At 33.1% G+C, this 24,402-nt stretch overlaps 1 protein-coding gene across 1 annotated transcript in view; it reads left to right on the top strand.

The window, feature by feature from the left end:
* Positions 1-24,402, top strand: part of STPG2 (sperm tail PG-rich repeat containing 2) — a 131,685-nt gene that overhangs the window by 19,773 nt on the left and 87,510 nt on the right. The window contains exon 5 of the mRNA XM_045536637.1: positions 2,621-2,732. Coding sequence (XP_045392593.1) covers positions 2,621-2,732 — 112 coding nt within the window. The remainder of the gene's footprint in view (positions 1-2,620; positions 2,733-24,402) is intronic.

Genomic DNA, 24,402 nt, shown 5'->3' with positions numbered 1-24,402 from the left:
TAAACTATAAAAGAAGGTGACCCAGCATTCTCCATTTTATCCCTGGCTGTCATCTCTTCTGACCACGCGATGGATTTAGAAGGCATTCTCAGTCAGAGTGAATCAGAGCTATAACATTAGGTTGGAGGTAATAATGCAGTTTAAGTAGTAAATACATTTCTGGTAAAATAGCCCTTCTGTCTTTATTTTCTCCTACTCCTACATTAAGGGCTTAGATATGAATCCATGGAAGGCAAAATTGAGTAACAAATACCATGTTGTCATCAGATTCTGCTACCTCTTCTCGTAATTAATTTTTTTAAAGAGTCCAGCTTATTTGGCTGATTCTTTCTCTTTAAGGCATAGGTTTTCTCCCAACAAGTCTCATAGTGATTACCTACTCGATCAGTTTGCTAGACAGATTCAGACATATCTGTATACTAGCAGTGGACATAGCTTAGGCTCTTACTTGGACTCCCACACTACCGTTCATTCACTGAACAGACACTGTTTGAATTCTTGGTTTGTGCCAGTACGGAACTTAATAATTGAGAATAAAAAGAATAAAACATTGTTCTTGTTTTTTTGGAATTTATATTCTAGTCCATTGCCCTTTTCATTTTTTCACTCTGCTAATATGGAAGATACATCTTTGTATTTTTATTCTTTTAGTAGTTATGCTAGAACCTTAACATGCATATTTAGTTTAGTGAAGTCTATACTTAATACTGTTATCATTCTTCCAGACAAAACAAGGTCCACAGAATGTTCTATCTCCGATCATCCCCTTCTTGACGTATGCTTTTGTTGTTCAGTATTTTAGTTCTATCCTTTTATTCTCCCAGATTGACTGGTTTGCAGTCTCTCTCTCACATCAGTTTATTGAAATTTAAATAACATAAAACAAAATTTGTCTTTTTAAAGGTATATTGTTATATGATGATTGTTTTCCATCCATTCTACTCTACTTTTGACTGAGTACCCCACGCATAACCAGGACTCTCTCTAATTATTGTTAGCTCTGGTTTTGCATGGTAGTTTTTCCTACCAGTCCTTTTTTATTCTCAAACTTTGTCTCACTCCCATTCTCCCCCTATTTTTTATGTTGTTGCTTTGATCTTTGTTATTTCTCCTGTTTTTCCTTTTCTTCGATTTGTATTTTAACTTTGTTTGCAGGAATGGATTTATACTGATTGCATTCCTGATTACTCCAGTTAATTCACCATTTTCGTAATTTGTTTGCTCTTTAGTTTGTGTGTGTTCACTGTATCTTTTATTTGGAGTTGTCTTGGTTCCTTCTGGTAGTTGATATTTTCTGCTATTTTCTTTTTTTTCCTTGACTTTTTGTTTTGTTTATTGAGTCACAATTATTCTGGGAGACTTGATTCAGTACAAAAGTGGAGATACTTGGCCACCGTAAATAGAAAAATAAGCTTACAGGCCTCTTTTTGGGAAAGATATAGACCTAAATAATACATGATACTTTTGATATCCCAAATATAAATTTGTTATCTATACACGTCTTTGAGGTTTTGAAAACAAGTTCATTTGTTGAATTTTGTACAAATAAAAATCAGTGAAGAAGTGAGGATTTAATAGTGAGCTGGAATGGTAAAACGGTAAATACATATTTAAATCATAGCACTGCTGAACAAAGACAATAAAGGCAATTATGTAGCAAAGTTTTTAAAAATATTTTTCTATTGTCTATTTTTTAATCTGCATATGTTCAGTATCGTTTGTTGAAAATGTTTGGTATCAGATTTCTTTGAAATTCTGTTTGAGAAATAGAAAAAATGGTAGTGTAGTTCATATAAGCTGTTTAAATATAATTCTTATAACAGAAATAGCTAATAGTTATTGTGTACTTATTACGAGCCATGTATGTCACTGTGTACTTCACATATATATTTTAGCTGTTGCATCCTTGCGATTAGTTATTTCTACTTTCAATTACAGGTGACAAATCTAAAGAGAAGTTAGGTGGTTTGTATAAGGTCACACAACTAGTGGGTAGCAGTGCTGGGATTCCATCAGGCTTTCTGATTCCAAAGCTTGGGCTCTTAATCACTACTTACTTAGTTTTTGTTTCTTTCTTGTGGTTGTATAAATTTCAATGAAAATAAGCTTTCCTTTCATTTTCAAAGATCTTTGTTTTTCTTCTTTTTTTTTGTTATTGTCTCCTCACAGGTAATCAAAGATCTTTCTTTAGGTCCTCTTTCCGATTATTTTATGATATAAATATCATAGAACTATTTTCCCCTTATTTTAATAATAGTTGAAATACCAAAGGAGTTGGAATTTTAAAGATTTTTAATGGTAAATAGAACACACAGGGAACTTATTGGTAGCTTTTTATTTCAATTAATGGTGTAAATCTCAGATCCTATTTTCTTTTTGGAATGATTATTAGAATTGGTTTATGATAATGCTCTGAATTGGAAAAAACCAGAACTAACCAACAAAATAAATACATTTTACAAAATTTTGAATATATTTGTCTAATACACTAAGATGCTCTTATTTATCCGGACATACTTTTAAAGCAGGAAATGTTGCTGTAAAAATATTCTCTTTGCTTATAGAAACATTTATAGATTTAAAATTGAGAGCTCTTAATTTCTATCTGAATTTTCTAAAGGAAAAAGACATTACATTATGAAAATATTAACATCAAGAAAGATCAACAGAAAAATTGTTGCTTATTTCTCCCACGATTATATGAAGTAATAGTATTGCAGGAGAAAAAAAGGGTAAGTTGAAAAGTGGCAATTACATCTATTTTCCAGATTTTAAGATCATTGAATCCTATTATTACAAAGTTAGTATATTTTTAGATCTACTGTGCCTGATAGCTATCACTCAGTGAATATTATAGAAGGAACTATATTTAATATCTCTGTCAAGTGGTCACTATCTCTACTTGAACACCTGTTATCATCAAGAATGCATGACTCCTCAGGTTTCTTGTTTTAGTAGACAATTCTCTTTTTAAAATGCCCTTCATCTGATCTAAATTTTCCTGCCTCCTGCTTACTTATTTTATTCTTTCTTTTCCTATAGTTTCTTTTTGATCTCCCTTTAAATCTTTTCTAGTAAGGATAAATGTTCCAAGTACTGTTAATTGTTCTCATTATTTAACTTCAAGGTCACTTATTTTCCTTTGAAGTCATCCAGGGACCTTCTTTAGTTTGTGAACATCTTTCTCTCTCTTTCTTTTTAAATATGGTATCTAGAACTAAGCCTAATATTATAAGTGTAGTCTGATTGTACATAGTAAGATTGTCATCTTAATTCTTCTGGATAGTGTATATTTATTAATATAAACCCAGAATTCCAATTTTTATAGTTACATTTCAGTTTACTCATTGGAACTTATAGGCAAATAAAACCGTGGATTGTTTTTTCATTTAAACTTGAAGTTTGAAGATTAGAGGATGAAAATTTAAAAATGGATACATTTAGAATAAAGGATAAATGATTCTTCATTGAAAAGTCAGCAACTATTTCAGTAAGAATTTTTGTCTAGCATTTGATTTTCTTGTCTTCCCCTGAATATCAGCAATGAAACATATTGTTTATAGAAGTATTAGAAAAAGACATAATGGAATAACATCATACAGTTGTTTTTATAGAATAATAATTATAAATCTCAAAGCAGATTAAAAAGTATTAATTTAGAATCAGTAGACTCTAATGGATATAATTATTTTAAAATATACTCAGGAAAAGGCATAGAAAGCCTTTGGTTTGTCATTGAGGTTTTTTCATCAGTAGAATTTATTTATAGGTAATATTTTTCTTTAAATGTCAATAAAATGTACCAAAATTAAAGTAAGAAAATATTTTCTGCTATGTCTTTTGTGGAAAACATTCTCTTAGATATTTAGAGATCTTAGTAGTATGTTATCTTATTTATTTATTTACTTTTTGTTTTACTGAGCCTGTTCATCTGCTGTAATAGTTTGTTATTTTAAAAAGCCACCTTTCATAGTGCTATGCTGCATTTTTTGAAAGGAGAAAGAAGTTTATATGAGATGACTTTTAAATTAATATCAAGGTGCCTATATCATTGCACTAACTTTTCTGCTGAGGTTACTATGGTCTGAGATAATTTGTTTTTGAAATTGTGGCTTGGCTAATATAACAACATGAAGAATTATAATTTATACCAATGGATTAAATTTTATTTATTTAAATATTAGCATCAGTGGTTTTCTTAAAATCCTTTTCTTATTAACTATAAAATCTTAACTTGATTATATATCCAGAGCATGGGGACTATGTATTATTTACCATCGTGCCTTTAGTATTTAGCACAGTGCCTAGAACATGGTAGGGCTCAGTTAGTATTTATTTACTAACTACATTAAGGAGCTAAAACGTCTTGTTTTTTTAAAACATCAACATAATTTTATATTTTATAGGGACATAGCTTTTTACATGTAAAATATGATTTTCCATATTTGTACAAACATAGTAATATTTTCTTCTTTTTTTAAAAAATTTATTATTTTTACTTTTTTTTTTACTTTACCTGTGTCAACAGGATATAAACATAGTAATATTTTGATAACTTTTTAGTTTACTTTCAGGAAAATAAATTTTGAAAGTGATAGTTCTTTTTCACCTTTAGATTCCTCTACCACTACTATTTTGCTTTCCTCTTATATTCTTTTCCATTTAAAATTATTGTATTTTCAAGATGGCTGACTAGAGTCAAGGCTTGTCATACCTTCCTGGTGGAGGAGTTGAGGGTTGGACTGCGAGGAGCAGAGGGTGATTGCTGATTGGGAGTGGACCACAGGGATTGACACCAGTGTCCTCTGGAACACCACCAGCGGGGACTGAGCAGTTCAGAGAAAGGAGGATAGAGGGGAGAAACCAGCATGGACCAAATCAAGGGTGTTCCGGAGCCCAGGAAAAGAGTAAGGGTTTATCCTCCCTGCCCTACCCTGGTGCCTGAGGCCTGCAATGGGACACAGGACTCTTATCCCAAGGGGGAGTGCCACGAGGGACCAGAGAGCTGGCGTCCCTGCATCTGGATGCCCTCTCCTTTGCACCTCCTCCCCTCCTGGCATCCCAGGAAGTATTTTTGGCTCAAGCTGCTCATGGCTGCGTGGTTGTAGCCACCCTAAAGCAACAGCCAAAGCACCTTTCACTGAGTGACTGAGCCTGCCTTGGGCAATGGGGAGTGCACTCCTAGCCGAGGCTGCCTCGGAGAGGAGGGTATTCATTAGGTGTTGGGCAGGTGAGAGTGGGTAGGAGGGGATGGGTAAATTCACAGCTAGTAGGTGTGGTGCGGGTGTGGTGCGCACCGTCCGGGGATGGATACACTTGTAGGTCTGACTATGGTGGTGCAAAGGCAATGTGTGTAACCACAGTGTTTGTATCCCCCGTAATATTCTGAAATGAAACAAAAAATTATTTTAAAATGATTAGAAAATACGGTTGTGAAAATTTGCTCCATCTCTTATTATTTAGTGTGGATGTTGAAAAGTAACTTACTTTCTCTGAGATTTTTTATTTATAAAATGGGAGTTATGATAATTCCTACTTCATAGGATTGTATAAGAAATGAAAAATGCATATGAAAGCACTTATTACATTCAAGATATTACATAAATATTAATTGTTGCTGTTTGAAAAAAATCCATATCTACTTTTCTCATGATGATTTCAGTGACAGAAGCAGCCATGGGTAATTCATCTTTGTACATTGTTTTTGGAGACAGGAGTTATGATAACTGCATCATAGCCTGCATATGAATAAAACTAATATTTTGCTGCATTTCATAATGTAATTATTTTGATGCTGTGTTTAGAATTGTACTTTCCATTTGCCTGATTTAAAATTATTTCAGTGATCCGATTCTCTTTTTTTTTTTTTTTTAATTTCAGCTCATCATGGGGGTACATAAGTTTAGGTCATATACATTGTCCATGTCCCACCCATCCCCCCGAGTCAGAGTCCCAAGTGCGTCCGTTCTCATTCTCCAGACAGTGCGCCTGGTACTCATCATGTAGTCATACCTCCATCCCCTGCCCGCCCCCCCTCCTCGGGTCTGCACCTTCAAGCATGACCATTCCCCAGAGGGTGTGCAACGCACTCGTCATGTAGGCATACACCCATCCCCTCCCCCCACCCCCCACCCCCCATCCCAGTCTGATATCCAATTGGTATCCTTCCCTGATGTACATTTAGGCGATTCTCTTTTTCTTTTCAAAAATTCACATTGAATTTTTTCTTGGATATTTTAGATTTTTTATCCTAAAGGAACACCTTTTCTCTTTAAAAATAGTTACTGGGGTAGTATGTGTATGTACATATATATATGTTGTGTGTATGTGTTCACATGACTTGTGACTATTAATTATTGCCAGGTAATCTTAATGAAGTTCATTCATCGTTATCTACTCTAGTAAACTGAATTGCTATAAGAATAAATAGTCCATTTGTGACTGAAGCAACAACAGATTATCTTAAATCTCTATATAGAAAGTGAAATTTTTAACAATATAGTTTGTAAACTATAGAAACTTCTTCAAATTTAATTAAAATTATTTTACATTAATTGGTATTTCTCATAGTTTTATTTATACATGAAATGTGCACATGTTCTTTATAAGTAGTAAGTTTTTACTTTTAGATTATATATATTTACTTTTTTATATACCAATTTTTCTGAGAACTTATTTCAACAACGTTAAGATTTTCTTTAAGAGCTTAGATGTAATGTAATACACATTTTATCCTGAAAAATAAACTGCCTAAATTGTGATTCGTAAATATTACCTACAGCATCTTTAAGAAAGTAAAATGACCATCTCTATACCTTTTTTTTATAAATATATAAATATTTCATAAATTGTTCTCTGTAAGTGAATATACCTTTTGGGATAGAGTGAAATAATTTTATTTCAAGAAAGCTATTGACATTTAATAATATTTTAAAAGTAACATTTTAGAGAAACTGATATTAATTATAGAATTACATGTAAATGTGCCTAAAGGATTTTATGACAGGAAAATATTACCTTTTGTGTTTCTCATATATAGTATTGCTGTATCACATTATGGAGTTGATATCTTGTGAGTCAGTAGAGAAGTTTAGGAGGAATTAATTTCTCAGAAGTGCTAACAAGGTTATTTTTAAAGATTGAGTCTAAGAAATGCTAGTAATATTTTCTAAGAATTGATAAAGACAAGTAGTAAAGAGTGAGCATGTAAGAGAAAGTGAAAGCAACGTCTTGGTAAGACTAATGAGTACCTGAAATACTCCTTTTTGCTTTTCAAATTAAACCTTTTAGGTCATCAATCAGTCAAGGGTGGCAGGTAGTGACCATTAGGTAGATTCATTAACACCCTGCAGTCTGCTTGTGCAGGGTGACCCACATCTGTCTTCATTAGAAGTTTTGTAGTTGCCAGTGGTGAACAGATGGATCATTATTGCCAACACTGCCCTCTGGGGCTACCTGGAGGACATGCAAAGTCATCCTATACAGGACACATATCCACGTTTACCTACCATGGAGTGAGAAAAATATTTTGAGTAATGGTGATGTATTAATTTTTTTAAACAACATGCTGCCCATGTTGCATAAACTGTTTATAAATATTAATCTATAAACAGTTTATGCAAAATATTATTTTGGAGGAGAAATAGATTATTTAAATGTATATATAAAATATAACTATTGTGCAGATCTGAAAAAGCTAGGATATAATTGAATTGTAAGTTAGGCATAGGTTGATTATAAATTTTCATTCAGATTATTTGAATTTAATAGTATTTTGAAAGACTTTAGTAGAAACAATATGTAATAAATATGGTTATTACTAATGATGCTTCTATATCATAAATATATTTTAAGATTTCCTTTCATTTATCTAATAGATTTCAAATAGTATGCCTTATAACATATGATGTTAAATTCCAAATTTAAAATATTAAAAGCTTAGAGATCTGTATATATAATCAGTCTGATTTAAATGAAAGGAAAATCACACTTGTAGTCTTAAAGTATGCAATTTTAGCACTGAATTATATCTATAGAAGACTGTCTTTGCCTTTCAATGGTAGCAAGCAATTTTTTAAAGGGAAGATTAATTACATTCATTGTAACATCCTTGGTGTACATAAGATATTGATTGTGCACATTTGTCTTTGCACACCTGCTTCTCTTTTTTCTCCTTTGAGATGTTTTGTTTATTAACATTCAGGGTCACCACAAGTGCCAGCCACTTGTATATACTTAAAACACTGAGATCATTGAAAACTGTTGTGTGACGTAGTTACTTTTAACATAGTACTGTAGAACAGTGTTTTGAATCTAGTACTTTTTATTCAGAAATCAGGCTGGAGTCTTGGGGAATTGGAATACTTAGCAATTCAAGAAATTTATTTTTCCTTAAATATCATCAGCTAACTAGTGGTGAATTTATTTTCTTTCATGTAAGTTTTTCAGAAAAATATATTATGAGTACTCCCAAATTGTGATAATAACAATAGCAAAGGACTAGATTTCACTTCTTAATATTCTTAGGTAAAGATATTCTTTTTGTAAGGAGTCCAGTAAGGGTATATTAAAAACATAATGCTTTACTTTTTGACAAAAAGTGTGTGTTTTCTTCATGAATTTTTTTTGTTAGTGATTAACTAGCTTTACACTAGTTGTAAAGAGAAACAAAGATTTTTAAAGATCATACTTGAAATGACATTTAACTTGTGTCTGAGATAAAATTTATTTTATTCTGGGGAAACTTTTCTTGTATTTATTGAGTTTCAAATTATCAAGGGAGCAAAGAGAATAAAAGAATTAGGAATATGTTGTGGGGTACTTCCATGATATATTTCTTCTACCATTGTGATTCTCACTGAAATAGCTAAAAGAGACAGAAGATCACATTAATAACATAAAAATATTTAGTCCTGTGAGGGTAGGAATTTTATATATATGATATATTTGATATAGTTGGAAATTTAGGATTTAACAATATAACATTTAACACTGTTTTACTATTTTTATCTTGTGTGAGATTTTCAGCTCTCTATACATGGCAACATTTCTTTGTTTTATTATTTTCTCCTAAATTTATCTTTTAGGTTGTGAGGTACTGGTTCTCTTTATACTCTTAAAACTATTGAGGACCCAAAAGACGTTTTATGTGGATTATATCTAATGATACTTACTGTATTTAGAAATTGAAACTGAGAAATGTTTAAAATACAAGAATACACAAGTGTTTACGAGAGAACAAGTTAAATAGTCAAAGTCTTAGTATTAATGTGAAAATAATTTTGATTTTGAGGATTCTTTGCAAGAATATCAGGGAATCTCCAGGGGTCACTGGAACAAACTTTGAGAACCATGATTGTAGGGTCTTTGAATTTAGAAATAGCATCATTTTGTTTGTTGATTAAATGCCTGGATCAACAAGTCCTTAATATGTAGCTAATAGTAGCAAAACTTCTATAATCATATGTTATAAAGTTGTATGTTTTAATAGAAATGTTTCTTATTTAAAAAACAAAAAGGTAGAATTATACTCTTTCTTTAAAAATATAGTGAAGTTATAATTTGGAATGAGAATAACATTTCTAACTATACCTGTTAAAATTATAGTGACCTTTAGAGATATTGCTGGCATTTGGTACTCTTATATCAAATGTCTTCCAACATTATACTATCAGCAGGGAACATGAGGATTGACTAGTTTGAAATGGCAGTCTCAGGGAAAGACATAAACTTTGAAATACCCATAACTGCTTTAATGTCAAAAATCACACATGGCCAATCTCAACATTTATTTTAATGCCTCTAAAATCTCCAAAAATTTAAAAAATTATCACTTTAAGGAGCATTTTCTTACTTGAATTTCCATCAAATGTTTATATGGAAACAAATATTGACATTTTCAATTGTGATTAAAAATATGAGCCAGAAAACAGCAAGCTATTTACGAGATTAAGGTTATCTCAATTTTAATAAAATTTTAAAAGACTTCTCTGTTACAAATTACACTTGTTTGGGTTTTTAGTTTTTTCAATTTTTCATGTTAGATTATTTGGATGCATTACTGTTCATTTGCTTTTTTAATATGTTTAAAAATTGTATGGTCTTTCATTCTTGAAGATTTTATAAGTGCCCTCGAGGGTTTCAGACTTCATAGTTAAATTTTCAGAAAAATATAAAAGTTTATGTGATATTCTGAAGGACAGAGGAGTTACTTTTCATAATCTACAGAATATATTCCTGTTATTGAAGTTGAATTTCATTATTACATGACCAATTTTTCTTTCTCATTTAATGCTATTCATTTGCATACTTAAGTATCTTAAAAAGAATAGTGAAGATTTCTGTTTCTGGCTATACTGGAGTAACTTGTATCAGACCAAATATCCTGTTGAGAACAAGTATAGAAGCTAGATAAATTATATGATTGCCAGATAGTAGAAGGCAGCAGAAAGCAACCAAAGGAGATAAGACGTAAGAGATAAAGATTCCAAAGAGAAGGGGGAGTGCATTGATGTTAACCTGGGACTTTTTCTGTCAGAGCATCTTTTGATTTGTAAGTGGTAGCGGAAGAAGGACTAAGATGCTAAACAGAAATGACTGGTAAAATCTTTCAGCAGTCTCATAGAGTTAGGAAAACAAAAATTGAAATTCAGTCAATGATTCAGGAACCAAGAGTAGGAGTAAAGGGAATCACAGAAAAACAATCCTGGCATTCTGTGCTGCTTTCCCCTCTGGGGGTATTTGTTGATTTATAAACTATGCAGGTAGGAAGCCAAGAATACAAGTAGAGAGTGCCAGCTTAAAATGTAGGCTAAATTATGCCGTCTCAAGGTGCTAGCTAGGGAGACAGAAAATGAGACAAGGTACTAGCCTGGAAGGGGGGTAGACTCTTCAGATTTTCAGGAATAAGGACAAATACAAAATATGTTAGATTCACAAAGATTTAAACGCAGCTTCAAAATTTCTCTCCCTGATTGACCCAAGATGTTCTGCCCTTTTAACTGCAAGACAGAACAGTAGATCTCTGGAGTAAGATAACGTCATTCAGAGTTTATAGATTTTTGCATATTAATGTCTAGAATTCAATTATAATCCAAGAAGACATCAGACTCCCTAGTTGATCAAGATATTTAACTTCTAAGACTTGCAGATAATTGTGATTAATATGCTCAAGAGCGAGGAATGAGATGAAGAATTTAATAGAGAACTGAGTTTATAAAAAAAATCAAGTGAAGATTTCGGTAGTAAAAATACAGTACATGATGGTTTTAACAGAAGATTAGAGCTGTAGACCTCTCTATCATTTCACTAATTCTAGAGCAAAGAGAGAATTAGAATACTTGGGGGCCAGTTTAGTAGTAAATATTCAGACTGAAAAACAGAGAATAAAAGAATAGAAGCTACAGAATAGAGTGCAAGAGACATTAGAACATATGTGTAATTAGAGTGCCAGAAGGAAAGAAGGGAGAGAATGGGGAAGAAGCACCATGTGAAGAGATACTGGGTGAGAATTTTCCAAAAAGGTTGAGAGGCATCAACCTATAGATTTAAGAAGGTCTATAAACTTTAAGCAGCATAAACACAAAGTAAACCACATCAAGGCACAGCATGCTAAAATTGCTGAAAACCAAATCGAAATTCTTAGAAGTGGTCAGAGAAAAGACCTTCAGAGGAGAAAATATAACTTTCAGATGATTACTGAACAGAAATGATGCTACACTTTGGTTTGTTTGACCCCTCCAAATCTCATGTTGAAATTTAATCTCTAACATTAGAGGTGGGGCCTACTGGGAGGTGTTTGGTTCATGAGAGCAGATCCCTCATGAATGGCTTGGTGCCAAGGACAGTAATGAGTGAGTTCTCCCTCTATTAGTTCCCACAAGAGCTGGTTGCTAAAAAGAGCCTTGCACACCTCCCCCCTTTGGTTTCCCCTCTCACTATGTGATCTCTGCACATGCTGGATTTCCTTTCCCTTCCTTCATGAGTGGAAGCAACCTGAAGCCTTCACCAAAAGCAGATGCTATCACCATGCTTCTTGTATAGATTGCAGAACTGTGAGCTAGATATACCTCTTTTCTTTATAAATTATCCAGCTACAGGTATTGCTTTATAGCAACACAAATGACCTAAGGCAGGTGACTTGCAACTCTTCCATAGATTTGGCTAGTAAGGAGATAATAAGCCCAAATCAATTTAGACAGTTTAATACTTACAGCATTAGTAACATCTTGGCTCTGGTTCCCTGGTGTCTTAGACTCATGGGGCAACATGAACAGGGCCCAGTGTTGCCTGCACACACAATTGGGGTTGCATTACAGGAGAGAAACCCTGAAATTAGTACACTCTAATTTTATATGAGAGCTGCTGGCAGACATGCCCATCCTTACCTCCAGAGAAAGACAGATTATTAACCTGGAATGTAGCAATTCCACCCCTGGAAGAAGAGGTAGGCATTTCTACTTTTATTGCCCATAAATGCCTTTGGGGAGAGAGATGTCTCTGTATTTACTGTCTGAGAACATAAATAAATTTTCTCCAGAAGTTACTGTCTTCATCATCCTAGGGCTTATGCAAATCTTCTTGAAAAGATAGTCCTGGAGCATATTGACTATTAATATCTAGATGTGCGTGGAAATGTGAGAGCTTCATGGGGAATTGTCTCTCAACAGCTAGAACTCAGATTTTGTTCTATAAGCACTCGATGTTTTTAGTCACTACTTTTCATGCTTTCTTGGGCTAAGAAGGATCCTTAGAACTTATTCTTCTTACTTTAGGCATCTGTCAACAAATGTTCTGCTATGATATTCTAGCCCACAGAAAATTAAAAGAGCTTATTGGAGTCATACTGATTGCAACAAGTCATGGTGACAGATAAGGAAAAGGTAAAACTTAATAAAGAGCATGCACAAAATTAAAATATAATATCCTAGAGTTATTTATTATAGCAGAAGAGTTTATATGTAAGTCATTCATAAGATATTTACTATGCCATGTCTAAAAATACTTAAATAAAAAACAATTATTTAAAGGTTTCTTTTCCATTATCTAGAAAATATATGTATATGGAACACCCAATTCTCCTGTGTTGAGAAATAAATTAGGCATTACAGTGCCAATGTTTTAAAAAAGGATGATAGATACACTTACATAAATGACCAGTTGTAGTAAAATGAACACACATGTTCATATCTTTGCTCATATATTTTAAGTAAATTTTTAAAAATTTTAAAAATGTTTGGTACATACTAATATTCTGAAATACAGTGGCATGTAGTGGTTGTCACCATACAGTCTTGTACTGTGTCATGATGTTTTGGTCAATAATGGATTACATATATGATGGTGGTCCCATAAGATTATACCATAATTTTACTGTACCTTTTCTATATTTAGACATATTTAGATACACAAATACTTACCACTGTGTTACAGTTGCCTACAGTATTAAGTACAGTAACTTGTTGTACAGGTTTATAGGCTAGGAGCAATAGGCTGTACCATATAGCCTAGCTGTGTAGTAGGCTATGCCATCTAGGTTTGTGTAAGTACACTGTAGGATGTTTGCACAATGATGAAATTGCCCAACAATGCATTTCGCAGAACTTGTTCCCTTCATTAAGCAATGCATGACAATAGTTACACTCCTGCATACAACTTCCGGAACTCATTGTTTGAGTCTGGACCCAGAGAGTCCCTAGACATGTTTAAGGGAGAACATGGATAATTTTCTTCTTTTGATTTGGTTCACTTTAATATTATCATGAAACTCAGGAGCCATTCAGATTAGTGGCCATTTTCAAATACTTGTGCTTCATTCAATAATTTATTCAACAGGTATTTAATAAGCTTTTACCAAATTCAAGGTACTCTACTAACTTCTGGAGATAAGAATGATAAACAAAAGTACATGTGGTCTCTGTCCTTAGGGATTTTATAATCAGTCTAACAAAAAGGAATCACAGAAGCAAATGCTAGGAAGAAGAGGTACCAGAGTTTTGAGAGTTTAAATAAAGGAATTTGACCCAGTCATAGAGATCAGGAAAGGAAGGCTATCCTTTAGCACTGCGGCTTGAGCTGAGATCTCAAGGAGAACATAAAATAGAGGAAGAAGCGAGGAAAGTATATTCCACGGTGAACATCAAAGCCCTTGTGGTGGCAAAGGGCATAGGATAGTCCAAGGAGCAGAACAGCCTAGTTGTTTCTTGACATACATATACATAAGGATATACAAAAGATTATGACTTACTTTGTAAAACCAATACCTCATTGTGAAATAAATATTAGGTTTGGACAATGTAGGTATTCTAGGCCAGCGTTCCCCAACCTTTTAGGGATCAGGGACCATTTTCATGGAAGACAATTTTTCCATGGACCAAGGTGGTGGTGGAGGATGGTTTTGGGATGATTCAAGTGCATGACATTTATTGTGAACTTTATTTATATTATTATTACATTGTAATATGTAATGAAATAATTATACAACTCACCATAGGTTGGGGACCCCTGTTCTAGGGCACATGATCAAGGAAACTTATCAGAGAAATGAGAATTAAAAAAACTGCTTTTGTTTTCTTCTAACTCAAAGATAAATGACAGAAGCGATTTTGGATGATTATAGCAAAAAATGTATTACTGTATAGGCTTAAGAACAAGAAGATGTTTTCATAATAAGTAGTAAAGCACAATATTAACAAGGCTCCAACCACCATAACTAAGTCAAAAGATACAAGTGTATGGGGAAACTCCTTTTGTTTCAGTGCTTATTGTTTAAACCTTTCTGAAATGTATTTGCTCTATTTTTCATTTCTTTTAAATTTATACCTAATAATAATTTTGTACAAGTAATAGATTATCTGAGTATGGGTTCTTTCAAGATATAAAATAAGATGTCAAATACATTTTCCATATTGATATTGCCCTCTTTTTTTTGCTCTCAAAACTTCATTAGGCAAATGAATATTTTTGATATTACTGGCTGAAATACTATTAAGACATTAACTCATTTTAGTATCAGAAGCACAGGCTCTCTGGCTTCCAGATGTATAGTAATAAGCAATACTATTTAAAAGATTAAGTCATTTAGTTATTTATTTTTAATAGTTAAATAACCATGGTTGGCTCATTGGATTGAAATTTTCTTTAAAATTGAATTTATAAAGAGCTGTATCAATAATTTAGTTTAGGCTGAAATAATTTCTTTAGTGTTTACATTGTGGAATTTCAGACTTTTGTCAATCACTTGTCTGAGGTACAGTTCCAAAATTGCCTTCTATTAATATAAAAAGCCTATCTTAATAACCAAATATAGTTTTAATCTCTTGTTGTATCAGTGTTTTTATATGAGGAGAATGATGAACTCTTAGAGAACTATAGTAATGGTTTAGATTCCTAAAAAGGAGAGAGCTGAGAAGGAAACATTTCCTCAATGTTTTGTTGTAATTGATGAGGCCATGTTTGAATGTTGAGTCTTTTGACATCCATAAATTCTAACCTCTTAAAAAAGGAATTGGATTTCTTCATGTTTCTGAATACATATTATACATTTAATGAAAAGAACCATAACTGATATTGATTGTCAGAAATAATAAGCTTGTGAATAAATAAAGCAGTCACTTATACAGGTATAGGTAGGGAGAATGAATTAGGCAATTTGAGTACATGCAATACACTTAACAGTGAAAGTGATTTATGGATATTACATCTGCCTGACTCATGAATGGTTGGCCTAGTAGAAAAGGATATATATATTACTGCCATTTCTCTTATCTTTTATCAGTGTTTCTACAGATGAAGATATATTTTCTTGTTAGACATGGGTAAGGGAATGTGACATAAGCTCTTTTCCAAATAGAGTAATATTAAAATGTGACTTTTTCCTTACATTTTGACAAATAATATCTGCATTAATACATAAATATCCCATACTGAATTCGCATTTTTTGAGAGGTTGGATTACATTTTCCACCAAATGTGTAATTTGGTAAAATTGTTAGCCACTAAAGTAATTTACATATTCAGGTAGGTTATATATTTATATATATTATAAACAATATTTTTTTACTTTTATTTATTTTTATTTCAGGAAATTATGGGGGTACAGATATTTTGGTTACATGTTATGACTTTGCCACATCCCAACCATTACTTGAGACGTGCCCTTTCTCCCCCTACAACGTTCACCACATCCATTAGTTGTGAGTTGACCCACCCCCTGCCCTCAAAGAATATTACTACTGTGTGAGCCCCTTAGTGTTGATCAGTCAGTGCCAATTTGATGGCGAGTACATGTGGTGCCTATTTTTCCATTCTTATGATACCTCACTTCGGAGGTGAGAGGATTGCTTGAGGTCAAGAGTTTGAGAACAGCCTGGGCAACATAGCAAGACCTGTCTCTACAAAAAGAGTTAAAAAAATATTAGCTGGGCATGGTGGCAGGCACCTATAGTCCTAGCTACTTGGGAGGCTGAGGCAGGAGGATCCCTTGAGCACAGGAGTTTAAGGCTTCAGTGAGCTATGATTGATGCCACTGCAGTCCAGCCTGGGTGACAGAGTGAGATCCCATCTCTTAAAAAAAAAATAAAAAGTAAGGCTAATTTTTATCAAGAAAATTAAGAAACACATTTTTAAAAAATTACCTAAATTGATGATCTCCATGTGCATTGCTTACCTATTAAGGAGTATATAGGTGCTAAACTTTAAGAAACACTATAATTGAAGCCAATAGACAACAAGTGGTCTTCATCTTGAGTATTAAATGCCTTGTTTGTTTTAGTGCTTTTAGGTAATTACAAGAATCCTCAATTTAGGGAATCAGAATTTCTCCATCATCTTCTTGATAGTACATCCATATGATATCCATAATTCTACCACACAGATTCAGAGAAAGTTCTGATTCTGGTACTTTCACTACTTGATGACTTGCTCTACAGCCTTGTTTATCTGCTCAGGAGGGTGTCTAAAGTCTGGCCAGTTGAGCCTACTTTCACACTTTATTTTCTGATTGCCATCAACCCATTCTCTATACACTTCATAGAGGAGAAGATACAGAAAATTCTAATTTGTTGTATTCAGTAACTTGTGAATATAATAGGAAGTTAGATATTCTGTCTCACAATTATGAGAACCATGAAGACAAAAATCAGCCTCTTCATGGTATCAAGCAATGTTTGATATGGTCTTATCACTGCAAAATAATTGATTAATAGTTAAAGTAAATATGAATAATCAGGCCTATTTCCTACACTGCATTTCAGAGATTACTGCAGACCTATGCAATCCTAGTTTGAGAACTATCAGTGTGTGTAGCAGAGATACATAAGATTGAGTCTCTGCTGACCACTGGTAAATAAAATATAATTTCATCATGATAATACCATAACTAGGCATAGAAAACTCCAATTCATTGAACCTCTTTTAGGCTTTGATTTAATAAGATCTGGAGCTAATATGCAGGAATTTATATATGGAGGTATATTTTTAATATATTTATACTTAGACTAAAATATTAAAGAGCAGATTGTGGAATACAGTGGCCTATCAACTGAGTTTAATCCATAAGTGAATTTTTATAGTATATGCAGTTTTTAAAAATTGAATTAGTTGCCAATGTTTGTAATTTATGGGATTTCATATACAAATCCAGATTTTCAGCTTTTCTTAAAAATGAAAAAAAATCTAACCACAATCATTTGGGAGTGATTAAATGCTGACCCTGGGGCTGAGGGTGAATGATTTCCAGTACACCATTTTCCATCCAGCACTTATTTGCCCTCCTCGCCCCAGCAGGCATTTGAATTCTCTATCTTTGTGAGTGTAATATTAATTAATCTTACATGGGTCCTTTAGCTTCTTTTAAGATTTGTAACGCTTAAAATTATTTTATTTGGATGTGTTTAACTGTGTATTATTCATTAAATGATAATGTTTATTTTCTCTTTTAAAAGAGGAATTTGGGTTTGTAAAGAGCATGAAGAATATTCTCATATCAAGTAACTATGTGGAAGTTCATGTTGCGTTGCACAGTAATAAATGTTAATGAACTCTGAGCATTTACATAGCACTAATATACCAAAATAGGCATTATAAATCTTGACTGCTACTAGATAATATGCCACATAGGATATAATAATTACAGGGAAACCATATAAATTATTTGTATATGTTTCCTCTTGGTGAAAAATTTTTGAGTACAAAAATCTTATGTCATTCTCGATAATTGTGCTAAGATTTTAAGCATGGCCACATTTACTTATATTTACTTTACCTCAAAACTTGGCAGTATGACTTTAGACTTGGTATATTAAATTTTTAACTCAGGCCAGTGTTGACATGAACTGTTATTCAGCAGATGTATTATGGAATCTAAGTAGCTTTTCATCAATTTTACTCAATTTCATGTTTGGTTGAAACTGCGTAAGACAATCCTGTACTCCAAAGCACTACTGATATGTAGTCAAACCTAGTAGCTTACATTTAAATTCTGCCTCTCCTGATTTACTTGCCTAGATTTACATGGATAAATTATTTTTGTTTTCTGTTACTAAACATTTGGTCAGTTAACTATTAATAGTGTATGATTTATCCTACAAAGTACTTCCTGTCACTAATTAAATTTTCTCATTTGAATGGCATATAATCTAAGTGCTGCATGTGAGAGACCCAGTGACACTTGCAATGCTATTATTGACTAATACAGTTACTTTTCAAATTGTTTTGTTCACTTAGAGTTTTTTTACCATGTTTATTTGATTTCATTCTGTTTAAATTTAATTAGTTCAAAAAACCACATAGAGCATGTTTGTTTCCTTAGATCAGAAACAAAGATGCATTATGCTTTCTAAATGAATCAAAATTTATGTTGCAGTTATGCAAATGAATGTAATAGACACATGTTCTTTTCTACAGTCCCAAATCAAATTATGTATTTGAGTTATATATTATGCCATTAAATCAATCATAAAGATTAAATCACTTAAAGAGTTAACTGTATCTGGGACATATTTTAAAAATATATTTCAATTTAAAATAAAAGACCTATTGTCTTTGAGGAGATAGTGTCAAGTATAAGGATATAGCAAAAATTAGGTTGATATAACCATTTAAGATGCAAACTATCATTTTAAATTGCTTATAAATTTGTTTCTACATGTTATAAGATGACGGAAAAAATGCTGAATGTCTTCTTGTGTTTAGGAATTAAAATAGATGCATTTTAGTTAGCTCTGGAAAATGGAATAACTATCAGTCTGACCAAAATATTCAGTCTAGATATTAGTTGAGAAATGTAGTAAATGATCTCAAAATCATGTTAGAATAAAGTCTAAAGATTAGAATGATTCATAGAGTCATATGGGCCATTTAGAAGAGATTAGTGATTTTAACAATATAGTATTAAAATTAATATAATACTGAGAGTCACATAAATATTTCATAATATTATTAGCCCTTGTCTCTTCTTTCTCTACACAGTTTTCCCAGAAACCACATTTAGTTTCATGGCCACATATGTACTGATCACTTCCAAATACACAGATCACTTCCAATGTGTATTTATAGCTCTGACCTCTTTGCTGAGCTCCATTCCTTCGTGAATTATTGTCTATATGACATCTGCACCTTGATGTTTTACAGAAACTGCAAAACTAACATTTCTTTTTTTTTCTTTTAATTTTTACCACTCAGCAAGGATCCAAAACTAACATATCAAAATTGAACTAGTCTTTCTCCTAACCTTGCCCTGCTTTCTATTTTTTCTATTTGATAATTGCTTATATTCATTAACCAGGACTGTGTCACACAGCCACCCCTACCTATCAGGAAAAAGGAGGTTGGTACATTGGGACTGTGCTAGCAGCCAATAATATCTGTCTCAACCATTTATAAGAAATGTTACTTTTGGAAATAATTTCTTTGTGTCATATTTTTTTTTAAATCTGTGAATTGAAATAGTGCCTGTCAAACAGTAGGTGCTTAGTGAATTAAGCTGTTGTTTCAGTTATTTGTTTGTGTATAGCCAGTCACTCCAAAATGTAGTGCATTGAAACAACAAAAATTTGTTATTTTCTGTGCTTGCACTAATAGTGGCAGACAGGGTTTGATTACTAAAGCAAAATGACAATGCTTAAATCTATAGATTATTGCAGAAAAAGAATACAAAGAGCAACAGCATTACAGTAAGGATATTATTCATAGCCAAAGTCTGCAAGGGTTTCAGAGAGGTCAGGAGTAAACTTTAGTTATCTTCCTTCTCTAAGGCCATAGCAGGATATGCTTTCTTGGATTAGGAACCAGTGACACATGAATGAAACACCTCAGAACCAGGGAGCACAAAATGGAGTCTTGCCAGGGTTTCTTATACTCTGCTGGACATGTAGGCATATTGTTATATAACCAGCTAACTGTTGGCAGTATTGTTGAAAGTATTATAATAATCATCACTGATGATGATATAGGAGTAAACTTTAAGCTATATGGCTCCTCCCAGTCCCCCCGTCCCTGCACATTATCTGATTAAATGGATGATTATACCTAAGTTTTTAAAGAAAGAAGACCATTTTCATTAGGTTGCATAAGAAAAGATGCCATAAACAACCTGCTCCAATAATTTTTAACCTCTTCTTCCATGGCAGAATACTCTCAAGATCTAGGCCTTCTTCCTTAGGATAGATGTGATTAGTAAAAGATGCTGTGATAGTGACCCCTGTTGTGAGCTATGGTTCTTTATTGTGCATGAGACTCCTCTGTGAGTCATGTTAAGGAGACTCCTTGATGGGACACTGGAGGGCTATGTATTTAATAGGTTGATATCAGTGCATGTGGTCTGTTGGTCACAATTTGGAAAAGCAGGATAAGCACCATGTCGTTTCCAGCCTGTGCCTAGGGGCTTGGTCTTTTCAAAGTCTTTTGCCTTCTTTATAATGTCTTAAAAGCAAGACCTGCCCATCAGTGGTCAGTTCTCACAAGGGTATTTGGAGCTTATTTCTAATTGGCTTATTAAATCCTCAACCTAACATTTTAGAAGCAAGGACCTAAATTTACTGATCTATTTTAGTGAAGCAAAGTTCAGTAACATTAGAATCTTTAAGAAAAAGCAGAAGAAAAGAAAAAGGAAGTTTTTGCTGAAGGATTCAAGAGTTTATTTATGCTTTTATGTGAAAAAGTTTTCTTAAGACTAAGTATATTCACTTGTCCTATTATTCACACTTAATCTTTTCCCTATGATGCATAGTAATGGCCACTTTTGCACCTGTTGAAAACTGTAGGAAAGTAATACTGGTCTGTTAGTAGCTGCTTATTGTAACCAAGCCTGCTTACACAGCAGTCCTCCCTTACCTGCAGCTTCACTCTCTGTGGTTTCAGTTACCTGTGGTCAACTGTAGTCTGAAAATATGAAATGGAAAATTCCAGAAATAAACAATTCATCAGTTTTAAACTGCATGCCATTCTGAGTAGCATGATGAAATCTCTCACCTTCCTGCTCCATCCAGCTTTGTAGGTGAATCATCCCTCTGTCCAGTGTATCCACGCTGTGGACTCCACCCTCCCATCAGTCACTTAGTGGTCATCTCCGTTATCAGATCAACTGTTGAAGTATCGCAGTGTTTGTGTTCAAGTTACCTTATTTTACGTAACAATGGCCCAAAAGTGCAAAAGTAATGATGTTACCAACTTGAATATACCAAAGAGAAGCCATAAAGTGCTTCAGGGGAAAAGGTGGAAGTTCTTGATTTAATAATGAAACAAAAAAAATTGTATGCTGAGGTTGCTAAGATCTATGGTAAGAATAAATCTTCTATTCATGAATCTGTGAAGAGCATATTGTTATAATGGTTGTGTTACATTATTAGTTATTATTAATCTCCTACTGTGCCTAATTTATAAATTAAACTTTATGATAGGTATGCATGTATAAGGCGGGACATGGACAATGTATATAACCTGAACTTATGTACCCCCATGATGAGCTGAAATAAAAAAAAGAAAAAAGAAAAAACAGTGTACATAGGGTTTGGTACTCTCCTCGCTATAAGGTACTCACTGGGACTTGAAACATCCCCCGTGGACAAGGGAGGACTACCGTATAAGGAGAAGAAGGATACTACATGTCTGTATAGTTCCAGAAAATAGATTAACACTGTTTATTTGAAGTTATACTCTCCATATTTCTGTATTTGATACATATTTCATAGGTTTATATAGACACAGGATTATGTTTCTTTTCTTCTAAATTTACTACAAGTTCATAGATAAAAATAATCTTACATCCATAGCTGAAATGCATCTTTTCTACTAGCCTCCCAATAATGGCATGGATTTGCTCATTTGAGACAAGATAATGTGCACCTTTGCATAACTTTTTAGAATCTAACCTGTTTTTAAGAAGAGGAACTTTTGTATTTGTTTCTCCTAAAGTAATGTTTTCAAATTATCAGATTTTCTTTAATACGTGGGCTTTAAATATTTTACTACAATTAGAAATGGCTAATGCACTTATTTGGAGCCACATCATTTCCAATAGGAACATATCTTCAAGTTCATAGTCAGTGAAAATGTAGGATTCAATTCATTTGTTCATCCGTTCTTCTGGCAAATAGTAACTGAGCACCTACTATGATCCAGGTACTCTTCCATACTCTATAGATAGAGCAGTGAACAAAAACAGAGAAAAAAAAAAAAACAATCCTGCTGTCTTGGAGCTTACAACATGCAGAAAATCATATTTTGGATATTTTGGAAATGATAAGGTTTATAAAAAGGCAGAGAAAGGGACAAGAGTTATTTGGGGGATGCAAAGAAATTTTAGATTGAGTGGCCTGGAAATGACTCTGGAGAAGGTGACTTTGGCTAGTAACCTGATTGAAATGGAGTAAGCATGGAGGTCTCCAGGAACACATTCCAAGCAGAGAGAATGCCAAGGGTTAAGGTTCTGAAGCAGATATATACCTGATCTGTTAGAGGAAGAGATGGAGCAGAGTGAATGAAGGGACAGAATAGTAGGAGATGAGGTAAGAGTGGTAATAGTGTGTCTAGGAGTGGAATTCAGGATTTGCTTTTTGCTCTAAGTAAGACTGGAAACCTTTGTATAGATTTGAGAAGGGGAGTGATGAATCTGACTTAAATTCTGGACCAGATCCATCACTAGCTGCTATGTTAATAGACTGAGGATGAACAAGAGTGGAAGCAGGGGGAATTTAGGAAACTTTCACAATAATTCAGGTAAGAGATAGTGGTGGCTTGGGCCAGAGTGAAAGTTGTGGACGCGGAGGGAAGTGGTTGGATTTGGACATATAAAGATAAGGCAGACAGGATATGCTGATAGGACTTCATTATACATCCAATTTATAAGCCAGTTACTTAATAAATTAAGGAGTAATTCTTTCAACTATAGAAAAATAGTTGAAGTATATATGAAGCATAAGATTTAAATTTAACTTTATTATTTTTTACTATGGAAGGTACTTTATCAAGGTAATTAAAATATTCAATGAATAAATAGAAGTTTTTGATATATATTAAATATTTAATCTATATCACTAAAATAATAAAGAACTCAATCTCAGGGTTTACTGAATTAATTCTTATCTATTGTAAAGTATCTAGTTAAAAGCTTAATGTCTTATAATTCTACTGTTTGTAGTTGAAATACTTCTTAAAGCCTATTGTTGGAAAAATAGCAGGCTAAAAAGAAATTTGAAAAGACAGTAAAGTGTAGTTTTTAGAGAAAAGCTAGTTGCATACTTTTAAATGGAAGCATTATAGAAGTCATTTTTATTCATTTTAATATTTAACCATGTAAACAGCTAGATTATTTTTTTCTGAGCTTTATCAGTAGAGGGCAGCAAAGTCTCAGGTACAGTGTGTTCCCAGGTTCAAGGGAAGCTAAGGAAAATTTTCTTTTTTGCTGCTGTTAAGAAGTTTGTTCTGGCTTGTCTTTTAATGAAGCTCTTTGATAATATTATATAGGAATTCGTTAAAAAACCCTGTAGCTTTTGTTCAGATATTTAGCCAGCTCTTCCCTTATGTGCTGTAGATCCTTTCTTAATAAGAACATGTGTTTCTTTCTTTCTGTAATTTAGGGAATACCAGGGCCAGGAAGATATGACATTAAAAGTCAATTTCAAAAGACAGAATGTATGACACCAAACGTAAATGATGCATCTCCTGCTTTTCTTTCTCAATCCCAGGTAAAGGTCTACAGTGATTTTCATGTATAGAGGTCTCATAGGCATAGTGTGAGGCCAGCAACAAATCCGATGGTATTTATGGAGATTATGAAAAGAAAGGTGGCGTTTAAGCAAATTGGAAACAGACATGGTCTGGGCAAAACATATTGCCAAAATATGTGGGTAAAATGAAGTGAAATAAGATTAGAATATTAACAATAACAGATGAATATTTGAATTG

This window comes from Lemur catta, chromosome 24, assembly GCF_020740605.2.
Source record: "Lemur catta isolate mLemCat1 chromosome 24, mLemCat1.pri, whole genome shotgun sequence".
Lineage (NCBI taxonomy): Eukaryota > Metazoa > Chordata > Mammalia > Primates > Lemuridae > Lemur > Lemur catta.
Note: the sequence above shows the minus strand (reverse complement) of the source record. Positions and strands in the feature narration are given on the sequence as shown.